Here is a 21469-nt window from a genome sequence, read left to right on the forward strand (position 1 = left end):
TTATCTGAATGTGGCATTTGCTTAAGACGCCATTTTGGTCGCAATCTTTAATCATCCACAAAAAGTTTTGCCCAATGATGACAGAGTGTCATCAAACGGATTCAACTTCAACAACACTACAACAACTGAAAATCGTTAAAACATTTCATATCTACCTCAATACAAGACCCAGCAAGAAACCAGCTTTCCTCGTCAAGACTAAGAATTAACAAGATTTTCCTTCGATCTGGCCTACTGACCTAGTTTTTGACCTCATTTGATCCATTTTCGAAGCTGATTTAGAGATTATCAAGACAAACATTTTAACTAAGTGTCATAAAAATTAAGCCACAACTGTGGCCTCTAGAGTGTTCACAAGCTTTTACTTTGATCTGACCTACTGACCTAGTTTTTGACCTCTCGTAACCTAGTTTCGAACTTGACCTAGAGATCACCAAGACAAACATTCTGAGCAAGGTCGCAACTGTGGCCTCTAGAGTTTTCACAAGTTTTTCCTTTGATCTGGCCTACTGACCTAGTTTTTGACCCCACATAACCCAGTTTCAAACATGACCTAGAGATCATCAAGGCAAACATTCTGACCAAGTTTCATAAATATTGGTTCATAACTGTGGCCTCTAGAGTGTTCACACGGCAAATGTTGACGGACGACGCACGTCGCATGATGCACGACGCACGCCGACGGACGCCGGACAATGAATAGTCACAATAGCTCACCTTGAGCACTTTGTGCTCTGGTGACCTAAAAATCTGGATATGGGCCTACAAAGTTCCTTTCGATGTCATTGTTTTCAATGGTTTTAACGTTCTGGAAATCATTTACCTCGAATCAGCAGTTCCGAGAACCATGCAGGGTATAAAACAACAATAACAACACAATTGTGCTTAAGTAGAAATATTCATAAGTCAGACGGTATATATGTTGACTTTGACAAATACACGTACACATTTAGTGTTTTCCCTTTATAAAAAGATCCGAGACAGTTTCTCTCTAACAAATTTATTATATTTTGTTAAAGAAAAATACCATCTAAGGTTCCAGTGGATATATAACATCAAGTTTTCGGGGCCTATAGGAATGCATTTTTTCGTCCGTCCGTCATTCCGTCTATCTGTCCCAGTCAATCCGGCCCCTAACTCTGTCAAGATATATCAATATTTCTTGGCACAAATGTCCCCCATAAAGAAACGACTTGTGGTTTAGAAGTAATACGCTCCACGAAATATCTTAGAATATCTCAAATGTGGTAGCACCTTTTTTCACCGCACCTGTATGGCAGACGTCAATATCGTTTTGGCGAAACTTTGCATGAAGTTTTAATTTAACGATTAATCAAGGCTTTAAGTGAGTGTCGTCTAATTTATCAAATTTATCACGGGTCAGCGTTCAGATGCGCAGGAATTGAACGACGAGGCCATTAGTCCAGGTGGTAAAATATCTAAGCATCTGAACGATGAACCGTACGTGGAAAACTAGACGATAAACCACAAGGAGGAGGCATTGGTTGTTATATATTCTTACATGCTCATTAAATTAATTTGATAAAAGTTATGCTGGACTTCATTTATCCAGTTACTGAACCGGAGACACGGCAATTCGACATCAAAATTGACGCCATAATGCTCTCTCACGGGTCCGTGCGTCAACCATTGTTTATCGTCTTCTTTAACCTTTTACTTAACTGGCTGTCAATCGGGACATGTTAGAAATTAGGTTAAACTATTTAGAATTAAAGATATGTACAGGATTATAATATACAAGCACAAACACTAGGTTGTCGTAAATATTGTCGTTGACTTTCATATTTGCTTCGAGTTTGAAAGTTTATGGTATACTACTTCCTTAAGACTGATCTATATTGTAAAAATCAATTTCAACCATTGCATTGTCAATACAGTTGAGTGTATTCAAGTGTCTGATCAATTTATTATGGCATTTAAAAATAAATCCATTCAGATGAAAACACTTTAACACAAGTTTATGTATATATGTATAGTTGCGGGACAACATAAACGGATTAACAGGGCAAGGTACTGTAATTTCTTATTAATATGAAATACATACTGCAGTAGTGGCATTTATTGAGACAGGGAATTAAGGATAGGGAATTAGCATTTATATATCTATTTAGACCGACGATATTTTTGTTAAAAGAACATCAGTTATAGTTTCGTGTGTGTGACATTTGCTAACTTTAGATCCAAACTGAAATCTGACAATTTGATAATTTACTTCATAGTATTATGTTATCATAAAATTTACATGTTTGTTTGTATAAACAATAACGAAAAGATAAGCACGGTTTAAATGTGTATTACAACTAAAAAGTGTTACATGTTTATTCAAATTAAATCAGTTGATGAGGATTTTTTTACACTTAAAGTTAGTGTTATTTTAGCGAAAATGCGCATTGGATATCTTTAATCTAATTTAATAACGTTTGAAAAATTTAAGTGAGAACAATGAGTGAAACAAGTGAAGGGAACAGGGAAGGTATTCCTTTCAATGAAGCTGACATAAAGGCTGTTCCAGATACACCACCAGTTATTAGACTACCGTGCTGTCCTATTCGTAAGTATTGTAAGGTATTGTCTTGTTTACTTGGTTACCAATAGCCAAATAATCCGAGTTCAATATCAATGATTAAATATTCATTTAGAAACAAATAAACATTTTATAACTTAATCAATAACATAAGCTTGGAAAGCGAAGATGTTTTGAATGGAATGCTATCAAAAATTCAGCGAAAACTGAAATCTATGGTGCGGTAAAAATGATCACCACACTTGCCATATCGTGTAAGAAATGAAGTATCCAAAGCCGTTTCAGAATTCTGAAAAGATGTTAGGCCTATTTTATAGGAACATGTGGAGAATAAAGTCACAGTAACCTTAAGCAGACTTAGCTAATGATATTTATATGTAGCATCTTGTATATATAAAATGTAGATATTATCATGTCAGCGGATTTGTTTACCATGCATAAATAAATGCGCTTATATTGAGATGACAAGTATTCCTGGGTGTTTAAAAAGTATTTAGGCTTGCTTATAATTTATGCTAATATTTGAATATTTTGACATTCGATTTGTCGATAATTATTTATAAGTGCCCTATAAATAATAGGCCTACAATATTAAATATATTCTTTAAATTCAAATAATATTTTATACAGAAAACAAGAGGGCTAAGATGACCCTAGGTCGCTCACCCGAGAAACACATCATAACAGTGTAAACATGTTTGACCTAGTAATTTCATGGAACAAATATTCTGGCCAATTTTTATTAAGATTGGACTAAAATGTGGTCTCTTGAGTTTAAACAAGTATTTTCTTAGATATGACCTAGTGACCTGGTTTTTAAACCCAGATGACCCGTATTCAAACTTGACCTAGATTTAATCAATGCAATCATTCTGACCAAATTTCATGAAGACCAATTGAAAAATACAGTCTCTATCGCATACACAAGGTTTTTCTTTGATTTGACCTCGTGACCTGCTTTTTGACTCCAGATGACCCATTTTCAAACTCGATCTAGACTTTCTCAAGCCAATTATTCTGACCAAATTTCATGAAGACCAATTGAAAAGTAAGTCTCTATCGCATACAAAAAGTGATTATTTATTTGACCTAGTGGCCTAGTTTTTGACCTCAGATGACCCATATTCAAATTCGACCTAGATTTCATCAAGGCAATTATTCTGACCAAATTTCTAGAAAATCAATTGAAAAATACAATCTCTATCGCATACACAAGATTTTTCTATAATTTGACTTAGTGACTTAGTTTTCAACCTCAGATAACCCACATTCAAACTAAATATTTCATCAAGGCAATAATTCCTACAAAATTTCATGAAGATCAATTGAAAAATACAGCCTCTATCGTATACACACGGTTTTTCTTTGATTTGACCTAGTGACCTAGTTTTTGACCTCAGGTAAGCCATTTAAACTTGGCCTAAATTTTATCAAGATAATTATTCTGACAAAGTTTCATGAAGATCAGTTGAAAAATACAGGCTCTATCGCATACACAAGCTAAATGTTGACAGACAGACAGACAGACGCCGGACATCGAGCGATCACAAAATCTCACTTGAGGTGAGCTAAAAAACCGTAGATCTACGCTGTCGTGTTTTAATAAACACAAACATTATTTTTCATATTGGAATATTGATGATTATACCTCAAGCAAACACTATATAATAGTATTGATAATAGAAATATCTTTATCCAAATAAGATATCGAGGATATTTGTTTGTGTAAGCCTAAAACTGAAATACAGTCTTTCACGAGTGAACACCAGTAACTGTTGCAATATTTTCACAAGTGGATGTCGTATAGGATGTATACATAATAGTCATTGATAAAGTGTTAGAATCGAAAATATATATCTCATAGATCTACACTGGTTTCCTCATTGAATAAATCACCGTCGTTTAGATGCCTATTATCATGTTGTCCGGGCTGCGTTCCCGTGGTATAGCCTAGCCTAATTCCTTCACAGGTATCTAGATCTAAACTCCAAACAATGATTTATTCAATGATAAATCACTGTTTAGGATGTATTATTTCTTAAATAAAAAGAAATATACCAAAAGTTATAGAGGATTTCCCCGATGTAAAATGTCCGTAAAGCAACAGGTTAACCCCTCAGTAAGGCAGGTGCTGAAATGACTGACCGTACTATATAGGGTCTATGTAATTATTTTGTATGCTTCTTCTACAGCCTACACTAGTATTGAGTTGAAAACATTAAGTCCTGATGCTGTAGAAGTTATTTCTGAAGTGGAACGATGTAAACAGGTCGTTGCTAGGTTACAGCGTGAGAAGGTCGTTGCCATGGCAGCAGAAGGCATTAACATTGGAAGAGAGGGACCTTTGACTTTAATACAGATTGGCACGTGTTCAGGACTAGTTTTCATTTTCGATATTCTGATGAATAGGGACCTGATTGGAAGGGGGCGTTTACAGTTTCTGTTGGAGGACGAACATGTTGTGAAGGTAAAGAAGAAATGATAAATTACTGTTTGCTGCATACAAAATATATTTAACTTTTGTAACTTATTCAGTTAAAATAAATATAAAAGTTAAAAAAAAAAAAACAGTTAGAATTATGTAGCAAGGTCTGGCTTCAAAAATGTATTTACTATGCGTGACGATTCATCTTTTCCACACCACCAAACAGATTTTGGAACATAACAAAATAATTCATTAAAACTAGAAAGAAAGATAGAACACCACTCTCCATGCTCTCGGTCAAGAGATGTAAAAAAGAGATAAAAATATGTTCATGAAATATCATAAAATGGAAAAGAAAAAAATACGACCAAATAAAACAAAAACAAAATATAAAAGAAATAATCAGTTAAAAAACTAAGCTCGTGACCACACTATAAATTAGAAATAACAATAGATTTTTTTTTCTGTACAACAGTTAGCTATATCGTGAGAAATTACATTTTTTTTTAAGTTTCGATGTATCGCCCTGGCGTTCATGCCAAGACTGCATTGAACGCGACAAAACGAAACAATTTATTTCGTGCTCTCGTGCACGCCATCAACAAAACCATTCCTGTGCGTGGCAAAGTAAAATTAAATGTTTTGTTATGTCATGCTGGCATAGGCGCCGTTTACAAAGATTGCATCTTGGCCGTTTGCATGTGCGCCAAGACGAAAAGGTCACGTTGGTGTGTGTGCAGCTCAGTTAGCACAATGAAACATTTTATTTGTCTTGGCACTTGAGCAAATTAAAAGCCAAATTCAGTTGGTTTGTTTTGTGTTTAACGCCGTTTTTTTCAACAGTACCTAACCAGTGTTCCTAGATTCACCTGTTCTCCACAAGTAACTGCCAACTTCCCCACATGAATCAGAGGTGGAGGACGGATGATTTCAGACACAATGTCTTTTATCAAATTGTCACGGAGAACATACGGCCCTCCTGGGGATCGAACTGACGACCCCGCGATCCGTAGATCTGCACTCTCCCTATATTGAGCTAAGCGGGCTGGTTTGAGCAAATTTGGAGGCGAGCTTGCCAGCACGAAATGAAATGTTTCATTTTATTGTGAACACTGCCGTTATTATCATCACGTTGACTGTTTTAAGACAACACAGCGAAACATCCAAAATTATGTATGGTTCGCTGACGCGCTAACATAAAACGCGCGCACACCAACGTGACATAATGAAATGTCCCATATCAGCCACCATACATATAAATTGTCAAACCAGTTTGAATTTTCGTTAACAGGTGTTGCACGACTGCAGCAATGTGAGTGCAGCATTGACCTTTCAGTTTGCAACAACTTTGAGGAACGTATTTGACACACAGGTAATTTTATTGCCTATAATTCACCTTTATTCTTTAAAATATGTTATTTATAAAGAAAGCAGATATGTGAAACTGCATTTTGCATAATAAAACTAGCAACAGAAAGTATGTTTATAATGTTCTAACAAACATTTTACGTATTTATGAAAAAGACATGTATATATAAATGTGCGTGCGTGAGTGCGTGCGTATGTATCTGATTAAGTGCTTTTTGAAAGTGTGTGTTTACCAAAAAATAGTTTCAGAATTGCAAACATGTGTCGCAGCCTATACATGTATAGTTACCTAGCCCAAAAGTTTTACGGCGACGAAACTATTCTTTTTGGCTGTGTCAGCTTTTGGTTATAATTTCTCATAATTACAGGTAGCACACTTTGTAATTGAGGAACACAAGGGACGACGACTACCGGCCGGTCTGAAAGTGTCGGATATTTGTCTTCAGTACTCAGACAATGCTGAGAAATTCTACACCTACGACTGGAGAACTAACTCAAAGGTATTGTACAAACGATTTACTGTGAAATCATTAATATTCATGGGGGACTAATTTTCGTGGATTTTGTGGTTGAGTCAACCCACGAAATTTAATCCAACGATCAAGTGAAATTCCAATTCATTTTATGTTTAAAAGTTGAAATCCACGAATTCTTATCCCCACGAAATTGCCTCAGTTTTGACCAAAACCAAGAAATTTCATGCCCACGAAATTGAATGATTTTACTGTATTGGATATACAAATTAAACAAAATTTACATTATCCTCATTTTAATCACATGACAGGTAGTTGGCAGGAAAAGGGAAAAAAAGGAAAACATAGTTTGTATGATATTAATGGTAGCTGCGACCAGAATTTGGTGAAGATCAGTGCAGTCAATGTTTGTTCAACAATTCGTAATTCAACGATTCCTACAGTAAAGTAGTATCAGATATAATTTATAAAAGCTATACCTACTTTAGATGCTCAGTTTAAACAATATTACTAGACTAGTATGGTTTAGACTGAAGAAATCAATAAAAATACAAAATATTAAACAATCATATATAATTATTTTGTAGTTGATTTGGATGGCAACGATGGGTAACTTTTGGGCTAATCGACCTTTGACCCCAGACATGATTGAATTTGCTGCCGGGGATGTTATTGTACTTATCCCAGATGTGTACAGACACCAGTCAGGGTAGGTGACAACACACTTCTTTCACCTACAAGTGACTCATTCAGAGCTATTGACAAAATACAATTGTATATATGAAAATGCCCTGTACTGTAGAAAAAAAATCCTTACTAATGAAAATTTGAGAATGATATGTGTTGTGTCTGTCACACACTAGTAGTAACAGCTTAATTGTACAGTGAATACAAATAAAATCTTTAATTATGGCCCCTACCGCACCCCCTTACAGTAGCAATAATTCATAAAGCAACCGTTTAATTTCTTAATGTGACAGATACAACTTACGTACCTACACAATGCACCTAAAATATCTTCTTTATAAAATTTGATTTGAGCCGCGCCATGAGAAAACCAACATAATGCATTTGCGACCAGCATTGATCCAGACCAGCCTGCGCGATCCATGCTGTTCGCACATGCACTATGTTGGTTTTCTCATGGCGCGGCTCATTTTGTCATTATCGCTAAACGATAGAAAGTATTTCATCAGGGTAATAACTGTTACATCATCTTCTTTTAGTACTTACTTTTTATTTTTCACCCGGACAATATCCTTGCAATTACTGAAGAGAATTTTAATGAAGCTTGTAATAATAACAGGTGGCAATCAGATAAAGCGTAGAGAACAAAAACCATAATTTTGTCTCCTCCATCTTGTACTTTTTAAAATATTTTACTTTTTAAGAATATTTTTCCGGTCTGTTTAAGCTTAATTAAGGAATGTAAAGAAACTAATCAGAATGTTAGGTGACATTAAGAGAAAGTTTCTATCTTTCCTTGAAAATAATCCTGCAACTAAACGGTCAAGTAATGATAGGCATTAAGAAGAGAAAGGCAATAGAGCTATAATTTTGCCTTGAACTATGTCCGAATTATCTCCCTTATTGCTTGGACTACTTCAGCTTCCTCTTGCAGCATAAAAACGATGACGGGTGGTATGCCTGCTATGTTGCTGTTAATAGCATAATACTATTCATTGCTGAACTAACTGGTGTCTTTTCGAACAAAATGAAAATGTAGCTTTCGAAACTGTTTAAAAATTGCAAGCAAACAACCGCCTGCAGAACTGATAATGTTAACGTCAGGTGGAATCCTGTACATGTGAATGTTTGTTAGACATGCTCATTACGAGACCAATGATTTATGTTTATATTTAATAAAAAGTAATAACAATGAAACGAAAATAAGATCTTTTTTTATTAAGCAACATACTCATACAAATGTTTCATACAGGTATATAGAGGAAAATGGACTTCGTGGAAAGTTTGAATACAGAGTTGACGAATGGTTACAGATAGGAATAGATGACGTCGTGAAAGAGAAACATGGAAAACGTGTAGCACAAACTGTACAAGAAATTTTACAAGAAATGGATTCAAAGTACGACGACAGGGTCACATTATTTAATATTCTAAACTCGGACGAAGAAAATGCACTTTCTATTTCCACTTACGAAGATGCTGAAAGAATATCTGAACGAGTACGCAAATTGAAGAGTGAACAAATTTTATCAGATATTAATGGGATCGAGCTTAAGATGAGATCTGACGCTGAAAGCTGGGAAGGGAGAAGCAATATACTTGATTATTTAAGATTTTACATGCAAATACCAGATTCTGAGGTGAGGGAAAAGGCCACAAATGTTTCAAGAGATATGCTAAGAGCTGTTCTTGAGCACATTGAAGAAAAATACAAAGTGGATACAACAACAAATATGTTATCGACTACAGAAAGGGAAGCTTTGCTTACTATTTCCTATCTCGACATAGCGCAAAAGAAATGGGGCAGCGTACTCACGGCATTGTATTGGCGGTTTATGCAAGAGGAAGTGCATGGAATGATAAACTTTCTGAGATTTTATCCATCTCAATTTTCGCTAACCGAAGCGGAGTACTCCAAGGTTGGGTATTTTGCCAGAAACAAAGATCTGGTACCAGAGGAGGTTTGTAGCTTGTCGGACGGACTGCTGCACGCAATAAGGGCGTATAATGCTGCTAATGGGGGTTATGTTATAGACGTCAGAAGGAGAAGCGGAGCATTTTAACTGTAAAAAAATGCTTTATGTACTGTTTTTAAGCTACATAATGGTGACTTCGTATGTAATACTTACTCACAACAAAATCTGGCCAAACGTCACAATTGATATTGAATGGACATAAGCATTTGGAAGTATTTATGTTCACTATGCTATCTTTGTGTTTCGATTTTTTTGTACTAAGAATACTAAAATACTTATTTGTAAGTGTGTTATTTTATTTCAAATACCAAAATTTCGTCTAACGTTATATTACTGCAAATTATTGTAAACTAGTCTAAACATCCACTCAGCCGCCAGAGATTTTCAAAATTTTGTCTCACTGAAATCTGTCAGGTTTCACATAACCAGTTAAGTGTGAATCCATTAAATGAAACACATATACTCTTTGCTACTGTTTCCAAGAATCAATGAACATCAAGCCGCCCAGCTATGGAATCAATGAAAAATCTCAACAAATGCCGTGTGACAATGACACACTGTAGTATGGTCTCGTTGATGAATAAGAGGTTAATGCCTTCTTTCCATAATGGCACACCTAGTGTCATAATTGCCATTATGGATAGAATGCACAACCAGCCGTTTATTGGCCTTTTTAGTATATATCTACGCTTCATATTTATATTGGTATTTCCATTTTACCAAAACTTATAAGCATCATTTATATTGTTTTTTCATCAACAATAAATCATTACTTGACAATTGATCTGAAAATAATTCAGCACACTTTCACCTGCCATAATGACGTTGCTACATGACAGGGCCATTATGATTAAGGCGCGTGAGGCACACTGCGCCATTATGGATTCAACAGAAGCAATAATGACCGTTTTTAGCGGCCTTTTTGTTACTATTTATAGTAATTAAGGTATATAATAAAATCATTTATTAAAGTTTACGTCTGGGACTTTTTTCTGCGTCAATTAGATTCAAAGTTTTCTAACGCCCTCGTGATGTAATAATACGCATCTGAATGACAATGATTTTATTCAAGAGCAAATCGCTGTTTGAGATATATTACTTTGATTTTAACTCGTATCAGGGATTATCATCTACATCTTTGAAGATATTCACCAAATTATTCTATTATTAAGAGGGTAATATACGGCTCCGTATCGGTTGTGCCATAATGGCTAGAAGGCACCAGCCGTTTATTGACATCTTTATTATATACCTTCGCTCCGTATTTGTCTTGGTATTTTCATTTTACATTTGTATCACTCTTTTCATCAACAATGTCATGATTATTTGACAACCGATCTGAAAATGATTCAGCAGCATTTCACCCGCCATAATAATGTTGGTACATGACGTCAACGTCAGAATGAGCTGACGTACCGGTTACCCAGGGTTTAGTTTAATCATATTTTATTGCATATTTTCATTATATACATAATATACACATATCTAATACAGAAGTATGAAAATAGCAAATGGGTTGGACTTTAAGTAATACCAACATTATTAGCAGCCCTTCCCACTGCGTCAAATAATTGTAGATTAAACTAATGGCGGTTTTTATAATTTAAAGAAATAAAGAAAAACACATAGAAAAATGTTTCAATTACACAAACAAAAAAGAAAAGAAAAAGTGGAAACAAAACAGGGAAAAAATGATAATACAAAAACTATGGTTGTACTTCTGTTGCAATGCCACCAACGCGACCGACACGCCCCCCCCCCCCCCCCCCCCCCCCACGATGCTCTACCCCTGTTGAATGAGGTACTACATGTAATCTGTGACAAGGAAGCGCTATAATTATACTTGTTGATGAAATCGTCCTGTATTTTTTATGTATACCTGTACGTCATCAAAGATCTTTTCATTTTGTGAATCAGTCAAAGTATCCGCACCAAAAAGAAGTTTGCGTGGGCTTAATGGGTGGAAAAAGCGAGTACTTTGAAAGAGTTGTAGTCTTGCATTTCGAAACCGGGTACATTTGAAAAAGAAGTGTTCTGTATCTTCAATTCCATCTCCACATGCGCAAATAGGATCATCTCTGAGATGGTTTGTAAAAAGGTCAAAATTTAAGTTGCTGCACCTATTTGATGAACTGAATGTAATCTTTAGGTACGTTTGGTGGTTTGAACATATTTTTAACTGGGATTTGAAAGAAGCAAGCGTCGGTGATTCACGGATACTATTATCGAGTTCGTTCCATAGATTCAGTGATGACGGGACGACAGATTTAGAGTACATTTCAGTACGTCTTGATAGCGTGACGAAGTCAGAATTGTTTCTTAAGTTATATGGAGTCGAATCTTCAACAGAGTTGGGAAAAAGTTCCTTAAGGTATTCTGGCAATAGACCATTCTTATATTTGTAAATCAGATTCAGTTTTTGAATTTTTCTACGAACTGACAAGGAGACCCAACCTATTTCTTGTGTCACGTTCTATTGATACGGAACGCGTGAGACCTGTCACTATTCTGGTTACCCAGGGTCATTATGATTATGGCGCGTGAGGCACACTACGCCATTATGGATCCGTCAATGTCGGTCGTATTGACCGTTTTTAAGGTAGATCTACACATTTGATAAACCGGAAGTGATGGCGTAACGGCATTTATCCGGAAAACGTAAAATAAAGCCAGGATTCGGCGTACGAAATGAAAAAACCTTTATAAATTAATATTTTTTTACAGTGGCACTGTTACTTTCCTTCTAAAGTTGGAATATGATATTAAAACATCTTACACGTTAAATAATTCAAAATAACGTCTTGAAAGTCGTGAAAAATGGTACTAGTAGCTCTGTAGGACTACATTCGTAACAGATCGCATTTGTAACAGATTTCGTACGTATGCGATCGCATTCGTAACAGGTAAAATGTGTTACGAATGTGTTTGTCCAACATTGGGGTTGACATGAGAAGCACATATGTATCATGTTTAGTTTTATACTGCAAATATTCAATCAGTTGATTGTCAACGCAACATCATTAAATGACTGCCATAAGCACATTCACAAATCAGCGTCGTCTTCGTCGACGTCAATGACGTCATAAAACTATTTGAGCCACATCATGAGAAAATGGGTCTTCGGGAATCTTCGAGCAAATTCGCCGGCCGAAGAAACATCATCGGGGCCTTCGACGGGGAAAAAGAGTCGTGTCTCGAATTCGGACGAGGATGATAGGCAGGAGAGTGCAAGAGGCGCCGTAAAGGGGAACGCAAATGATGCAGAATCGGTACATTCTAGTGGGGAAGAATGGGAAGATTATTTCGATCAGGATTCAAACCAAAATGACGAAGAATTCTCGGACTTAGAGGGTTTTTTCGAAGAACAATAAGAAACGGGGGAAACTGTATGTGAGAAATTAGCGGAGACATGGAAAAATTGAAAACACTTAAAGAAAAATACAAGAGACCACACAACTTACAGAATTTACAGGTGCCTAAAGTTGACGAAATTCTGTGGAGGGACCTCCGGAAGGACGTGAAGTCGGTAGACTACCTGCATCAGTGGACAATAACTAACATCAATTTCGGATTAGTACCGGTCCTTAGAGCCATTCAAGCCCCTCAATGACAAGGTCGCCTCGAAGGCTCAGAAATTCCTAAAGGATGCAGTCAAAATTTCCTGTCTGGCAGTCAAAACAACAAATGCGATACGAGCGAACAACATAAAAAAGGAAATCCAACCAAAATACAAAACGGCATGCAACAATCCCCCTTCAACAGAACACTTATTTGGCGACAACCTGACTGAGGAATTCAAGAAAGTGGACAGTAGCAAATTGAATGTCACCGTATTTCAACAGCCTTTTTTAGGGATGAAGGGAGCTGCGTACAGCAGCTACAACCAACAGAACCAGAGAAACAAATTCAAAGTGACACCAAACCGGTCACAGTACCAGCAAGAGAAGAGAATAAATTTCGGACGACCGAACAGATTTCCGCAGGCAAGGAAACAACCACAACAACAACAACAACTACACCGGAAGTAAACAGTTTGAGTTATATTTTTAATTACGTTCCAATAAACACTACTGAAAATTTTTATGCAGGGAAAACCAAAGTTTATTTGGAAAACCACAGGTGCCCGTCCAGTCTTGGTGCCCATATGGGTGCCGCCCCCTCAAAAAAAAAAAAATTAAAAACACTGTTTTAAGCCTAAAACGAAAAAAATATTTTTTTTTTTTTAAAAAAATTGTTTCCCTGTATATACTCATATGGAAAAGGTGCTTGTGTTGCCGTAACGCTATGGAGGTTTACTAGGACACGCTGTGGAACAACCAAAATGTCCAGAAAACTTGCCTCAATGTATCGTTTCCAGTACAGAACAAAATCAGGTGTTCTGCAACAGTTTGCAGAGTGGGCAATTTACAATGTACTGGCACGCAAGTATTCCCCGGACAGCAGTAGTCCCCGGACACGTTCCCGCAACGCTCTGTTTTCGCGATTCGTCTAAATGTTTTTGTACCTTATCATACATACGTTTGTTTTGGAGAAGTTTATCAAGTTTATTTTTTCACAGGTAATCGTATGAGTATAATAATCGTGGAAATCCTTCCGCATGGTTACTTGTTTACATTTTCACTTGCGAGGCTTCCGTTTTTATTGCGCATGCGCAAAAAAGGCCTGTCTGGAGAGTTTAAAAATTAAGGCTTCAAGTTTTTACTTCACGACTGGCAGACGATACACACACTTTCAACAAGAAAACTTATTTTCTTTGTGACAACAATACTAATATGCCAAAATATTTCATAATTTGTTCGATTAGCCAGTTATTGTCCATGACTTAAGCTTAATTATTCTATTTTGTGTTGTCGTAATTTTCTGTGTGGCTGGGACAAATAAATTTGACGCAAACGTTCGATCTTTTTACAGTTGTATAAAAAATCATTTGTCTTTTTCATAATCCTAGCTCATATGGGCAGTTCCCGATAAAAATATTCATGAAAAATGGTGTCCGGGCATTACTAGCGAGCATGTTAAAATTTGACGTTCTACAGACCCCTTTTCGGGCCTCGCTAATTCCCCGCGAACGTGACGTCATTTCACAGGAAAATCCCTAAACTGGTAATACCGGAGCTAAGGTTTTATATATGTTAATCGTTTTTATGTTTGATATTGTTTAAGCTTTTGAGGACGAAATTTATGCGATTTCTGTCCGGGGACTACTCACATGCCAGTATGGCCTTGAAAATAATTTATTAATAACTAATACTACCGTCCTACAATATTTCAATTGATCCCGGCATATTTGACCAAAGTGCCATGAGACACATGGTTTTATTTCACTATGTATACTGAAAAATTCGTGCAAGCTTCTGTCACTTGATACACGTGCTTCAAATTCTATGTTCGCTAATTTCTGTACTGCATATTTCACTGTCTTTTCCATGATTCAAATATCGGAAATTCTCCATCACAAATATATCTGTTTAAAGTATCTAATAACTTATATTTGCCCAGAATTCGGTATATGTCTGGTATAAACCCGGTGGTTTTACTCGGGCTTTTTAAAAGTATGAATAATCTGTTAAGAAATATGTTTTACTTTTTTGCTAGTATCTAGATGACATAACTGACCAAAGAATTGTAATTTTCTTTTGTCGATCTCGTTTTTCAATAGAGGTGAATCCTAAACAACAGAGCGCCACGTCGGTTCTGCTTTGAGCGCGGAAGATTTTGCTTATGTTTCACGCACTGGCGATGCGCTCTTTCTAGGTTTGGTACCTGCGTTGATGATAGATCATTCCAAAGTTCACAGCCAAAAAGTGCTTTAGGTTTTAAACAACAGTATCGTTATAAATGCTTTTGTGCAGGATGAAGACCAATTTCCATGTACGCCACAATTAGATAATAAGAATGTTTTCCGTAATTTGTCACAGGCATTTTTAATATTGTAATGAGTATCCATATATTTGTTTGCACACTACCCCTAGTTTGAGTTATAAGTGTATAATTTTCCGTCTCATTGACTTGATCGGGACCTAGACGTGTTTTAAAAGGAGGCATGTGTCTCGTTAAAAACAATAACATTACTTTTTTCTAGCATTATATTGATAGCGTTTTTCTTGGGAATTATCATAACATATGTTCATAAGATTATCTAGTCCCGACTTATTTTAAAGATTTAGCACCATATCATCCGCATGCGTAGTGCAGCCATATCTCGCCCCATGCAACGTCATTGAATTTTGTGAATTGTCAATGGTGTCAAATAGGCTGTCGATAAATACTTAAGAACAAGGGCTGATACACTGACCTTGTCTTTCCTGGAAGTATTGGAAAAAACTTGAAATTTATGTCTCTGTGATCGTACGCAACTGAAAAAGTCATCAAACATGTTCAGGATTATTTTAAAATATACACCATTTATGCCAGTTTTATATAATTTTAACATCAAAATGTGTGGTTCACTGGTCGAACGCCTCCCGAACGCCCAGAAAACACGTGTACATTTTTGCTTTTTATGGTCACGTGCGTGATTTATACTTTCACGTAGTACAACATTTTGGTTGTTCCACAGCTAAACCTTTTTTGCAGGCTGTTCACTTTCAAAGTATTGTCTGTTTGCATGATATCAATCAATATTTTTTTCATACAATTTCAGAACCATTGAACATAAGCTTATTGCGCGATATGAGTCTGGATCCGTTTTCTTTTTCGAGAGCCCTTATATAATTTTGAGATAACCCTTTTTTCATGTCTGTCGGTATGTATGAATTTCTGTTATTTTCGGGTAAGGTCTTGTAATTAACGTTAATAAAGCGTTTCCGCCATGATTGTTCATAGTTTATTTTATCATGCCACAAGCTTTACCGTTTTACAATTTTCAAATTCTTTTCAACCATTTCTTTCGTAATATGTATGTTTTTTGACCTTTTGCTTGACAACATCGATTTTCCCGTACACAACTCCGTTTCACATTCTATTAAGCGTTCGTTATCGAAAGTGTCATGCTCTGTTTGGGAATAAGTCGGAACATATGCCTCCAGCCGTCGTTATATTTTTTGGAGTGTTGCAAACGTCCTTAAATCCATTTAAAATACTTTAAATGGTTGCACGGCTTTCGTGTTTATTTATTAATTCGCCGAACTCGTTGTTGTCTATTTCAGCTGCCATGTCTATTTCTAAACTCCACGCTTTCTAAATGTGCTGTACCTTTGTACGATGTAATGTCTGAATCTGTTCTTTGATAGTTTATAATCCTTGTAACTTTGCTATGTTTCGGTTCTAGGTTATTTTCGGTACCCCGTGGTGTTTTTTTACTTGCATACCCTCATGTAGTGCTGAAGTTCCTGATCCCAGTATGGTTTGATGTAAGTTTTAAAATTTGGACTCTGGGAATACAGGTATCGGTCGCGTCCCGAACACATTCAACTACAAGTTTATACAAGTTATCTATATATTCTGTACATGATATTTTATTAGTCAATGAAAGCGGGATGTCTATTGTCTGCTGATAATCCATCTAGTAGCTCCTGTTGCGTATCACGTGACATATATTCGGTAACGGGTGTCCGTCCCGGATGAAACATTGCAGGATTGGTAGGGTATTGGTCTGTCTGTCTTTTTTGATAACAAGAGTCTCTCTCTAGGCCAGAAGTATAATGAAGATCCGTCCAAACTATGTGATTCTCATTGTTTTGACGTTGAATAATTTCCTGAGACATTATAGCTTGATCATTTAATGTATGAGCATGATCATTTTTGTCAGACTCGGAAGGCAGCATCGAGCCGTTGCCACGCTGACTTGAGTATTGCTCTACAAACTTCAAAACTGTTTACTGTAGCAAAGTAAGTCATTACTTTGTTTTGGAATGTTTTCATTTATTAAATTACCAGTGATTGGAGATTTACAACTAATTGTAACATCTGTTATTGTATCTTCAAGTTTTGTGATACTTTGCTTGGCCTTTGTTAAGCCTTCGAAAACAGCATCCTTCGTTTCAGTGAAATTATTTTTAAGGGCATCGATAGATTCCCTTTTCGACATTTCAGCTCGAAGTTCCAAAATTTTTTGTTGTGCTTGTTTTTTGTTTCAGAAGGAGAAGTCAGCTTGAAGTGATGTGACAGTGTCTTTAAGTACGTTTATTTCATTTTTGCACGTGCAACTTGTCTGGACTGAGGCTACCTTGCTGCAATTTACACCCTCATGCATTTATAAATAGTTTACAATCTTGTTTCGCCTAGTAAACAGCCGTTTAATAACTTACATTTAAATTCAAATAAGCCAAATTGTCTAGACACTTGCAAAATAACAGTGACGATTGGCCATTTTGTTTCAAAACGAAAGTAGAAAACCTATTCCGTTGTTGGCGTCTTAGAATTTAAATGTAAGTTATTTAAGGCTGTTTACTAGGTAGAATAGGATTGTTTACTATTTTTTTAAATGCATAATGTGTAAATTGCAGCAGTTTGCTTGCATTGGTACTGAAATGGACATTTTGGTTGTTCCCGCGTGTCCTAGTAAACCTCCATAGCGTTACGGCAACACATGCACCTTTTCCATGTATAGATCTATATGGGTATATATAGGGAGAAAAAATTCAAATTTTTTTTTTCGTTTTAGGCTTAAAACAGTGTTTTTAATTATTTTTTTTTTTGAGGGGGTGGCACCCATATGGGCACCAAGACTGGACGGGCACCTGTGTGGAAAACTGGACACAAATCACAAATGATCCTTGGATATTAGAAACTGTATCAGGTTACAAAGTTGAAATTCTATCACTTCCGGTACAGAATTATGTACCGTCACCTTTAAAATTTTCGTCGGAAGAGTTGTTAAAAATAGACGATGAATTGGATTTGATTATCAAACAGGGTATTATAGAAGAGGTAAATGGGACAGATAGGATGAATTTATATCCAATATTTTTACGAGACTAAAAAGATGGAGAGTCAGGGTTATTCTAAACTTGAAAAAATTCAACGAAACTTATGCAAAAAATTCATTTTAAAATGGAAACTTTGAACACAGCTATCAACGCTATGAGGAAAAATTGCTATTTTGGTTCGGTAGACTTATCGGATGCGTACTATTCAGTACCAATATGTGAAACAGATAGAAAGTTCTTTAGATTTTACCACCCTACCAAAAAATAAAAAGTTCCAAATTTACGTCCTTGGTTTGGGTTAGAAAATCACCCAAGTGTTCACAAAACTGCTTAAACCGGTTTTTTGCGTCATTACGAAGCATGGGACACATTAGCACAATATTTATTGATGATAATTGTTTAGTGGGATCAAATTATGGGAACTGTCTTGAAAATATCAATAAAACTGTACAATTGATGGATTCACTAGGATTGACTATAAAACGTAATAAATCAGTACTGATACCAAGTCAGAAAATTGTTTTTCTAGGGTTGACTTTGTTCAGTGACAATGTGTATTCGCCTGACCCCGGAGGTTGTTTCAGTATTATAAAATGTTGCAAAGAAATACTCCTCAAAAAAAGGATTACAATAAGGGTTTTTTCAAAATGATAGGAAAATTGGTCCCCTGCAGAGCAGGGGTTGAGTACGCCCCCCCTATTATAAATCTTTAGAACAGATAAAAGACAAGAATTGAAAAAACCCTAGAGGGATTTTGACGCTTCAGAATGTACCAATAGAATGTCTGATACTTTACACTGGTGGATTATCAATTTGCCCACTCTTAAAAAAAGTCCGCATGGTGCACCAGAAATAATACTATACTTGATGCATCGGGTTCAGGGTGGGGAGGCTTCAATGAAACTGCGATATACGCACAGGGGGTCTTTGGAGCGCTTCTGAACGACTTGATATTAACATCATGGAATTAAAAGCTTGTCAATTACCATTATGTCCCTTTTGAAAGATGAAACGCAACTCACGTTTGGGGTAATATGGGGCAACACTACGTTGTCCCATATAAATAAGTATGGGGGAAAACTACAATTTGAACAAATAGCGCGTGAAATATGGGTTTGGGCATTGAACGAGAAATTTATGTCAGCGCTGCTCATATCCCAGGGCGAAATAATGTGGAAGCAGATAAGTTGTCTCGAATAAAAAATAAAGATACTGAATGGTCAATAAAACCAGAATTATTTGAACAGGTTCAGTCAACTTTCACAGGGTTAACATTAGACCTTTTTGAATCCAGATTAAATTTTAAACTGCCAAGGTACGTGTCAAGACATCCAGACCCGGATGCTATCAGTATAGATGCTTTTTCATTAACCTGGAACAGTGAGTTTTATTTCATTTTTCCACCTTTCAGTTTAATACCAAAGATACTGAGGAAAATAACAGAGGACGGGGGAAAGGCAGTTTTGGTAGCACCCATATGGACAACGCAGAGTTGGTGGCCATGCTTACTCCAGCTCATCAAAAGCGTCTGCTACCAGCTGCCACATCCGGGTCAGAGCCTTTACCTACCGTCAAACCCACAGTACAAACATCCGCTGAAGGCAATGAATCTCGGTCTTTTTATATATCAGCAGAGCTCTCAAACGTAAGGGAGTCCCGAAATCAGCCAGGAATACAATCTTACACTTTTGGAGAGGAAATACCAAAAGACAATATGATTCATACATCACAAAATGGATTGACTTCTGGGGGGGGGATTAATCCCATTCATCCCGACATAAACCAGGTATTAAAATTTTTGAGCGAATTATTTAATAAGGGGATGGAGTACCGAACTTTAGGGGTTGCTCGCTCAGCGTTAAGTGTATTGGAAATATAGACATCAACAATTTTGAGGAAGTGAAAAGATTCATGAAGGGTACCTTTACTAAGAAACCAGCTTTCCCAAGATATCAAACAACTCGGGATGTGAATATAGTTTTGAGATATTTGAGCACTTTAAAAGAGGTACATCTGTTGCAGTTGTCGTGTAAACTTTGCATGTTGTTTTTGTTATTAACTGCACAAAGAGGACAGAACCTACATTTATTGACTTTGGATGACATTTCATTATTCTCTGATAAAGTAATTATCACAACAAACCATTTATTGAAACATTCAAAACCAGGACATCATACACGTTAAAGTCTTTTAAAAAAGATGATTAACTGTGTATTGTTAAAATTTTAGGACAATATTTAACACGTACAAAACATCTGAGAGTTGATGACAAATTGCTGGTTAGTACTATAAAACCCCACAAAGCAGTATCTAAAAGTACCATTTCAAGATGGATAAAATTAGTGTTAATGAAAGCTGGTGTACATAGTTCATTTGCACCACATAGTGTACGTGCAGCCTCTACATCAAAAGCAAACCTGCAGGGGGTTCCTATGGAAACAATAATAAGAACAGCGGGTTGGACAAATGCTAACTAGTACATTTGTGAAGTATTATGACAAACCTATTGTCAAGGAACTATCTTTTCAGGAAGGAATATTAATGTAATAATACAACCAATGTAATTGTTCAGTGTTATAATGTGAATACATGTATTGGATAAATTTAGTTTTACAATGTTATTTGGTTAGTAGTTATATATTCACTTAAGGTTTTTTCAAGGATCAATCTCTAAAATCTCTATGGGGCCCCTTAGGGGAGTTATGTGGGAGGCGAAATTATAAAATTACCCACCCTTCCATCCCTGGGTTGATCCTTCTCAAAACAGGAGACATTCCATTAGGTCAGGAACACATCCTATACCCTAAAACTCTGAAGACTGATGAGCCTGTGGTCGATGCTGCGTCATCTCTATGTGCCCCCCTGGGGAGTTTGTGGTCGACGAAATTACAACTAAACTTCACCTTACAGGTAAGTATCGTTTAATTTTATAATTTACCCTCACCCCACTGAGCCCGCCTGTAAGGTAATAGGTCTTCTTTTATTATAATCCCGCCGAGAAATAGCGGAGTTTGTGCGTTCGTGCAGTTCTATATTATTATTATTATTTACCAGATTTTTATAGAGTTTTATAATACAAATCCAGCCTCTGCTAGAATAACTCGAGATGTGAGGCAGGAATATAA

At 36.3% G+C, this 21469-nt stretch overlaps 1 protein-coding gene across 1 annotated transcript; it reads left to right on the top strand.

Annotated features, from left to right (window-relative positions):
* Positions 1 to 1874: 1874 nt before the first annotated feature.
* Positions 1875 to 9752, top strand: LOC123560456 (uncharacterized). Its single transcript, XM_045352644.2, has 7 exons — positions 1875 to 2031; positions 2456 to 2572; positions 4738 to 5012; positions 6262 to 6342; positions 6707 to 6838; positions 7399 to 7520; positions 8751 to 9752. Exons 2-7 carry the CDS (start codon positions 2464 to 2466, stop codon positions 9559 to 9561), a joined length of 1530 nt encoding a protein of 509 aa, XP_045208579.1. The 5' UTR covers positions 1875 to 2031; positions 2456 to 2463; the 3' UTR covers positions 9562 to 9752.
* Positions 9753 to 21469: the final 11717 nt, after the last annotated feature.

This window comes from Mercenaria mercenaria, chromosome 10 (assembly GCF_021730395.1).
Source record: "Mercenaria mercenaria strain notata chromosome 10, MADL_Memer_1, whole genome shotgun sequence".
NCBI classification, from domain to species: Eukaryota; Metazoa; Mollusca; class Bivalvia; order Venerida; family Veneridae; genus Mercenaria; species Mercenaria mercenaria.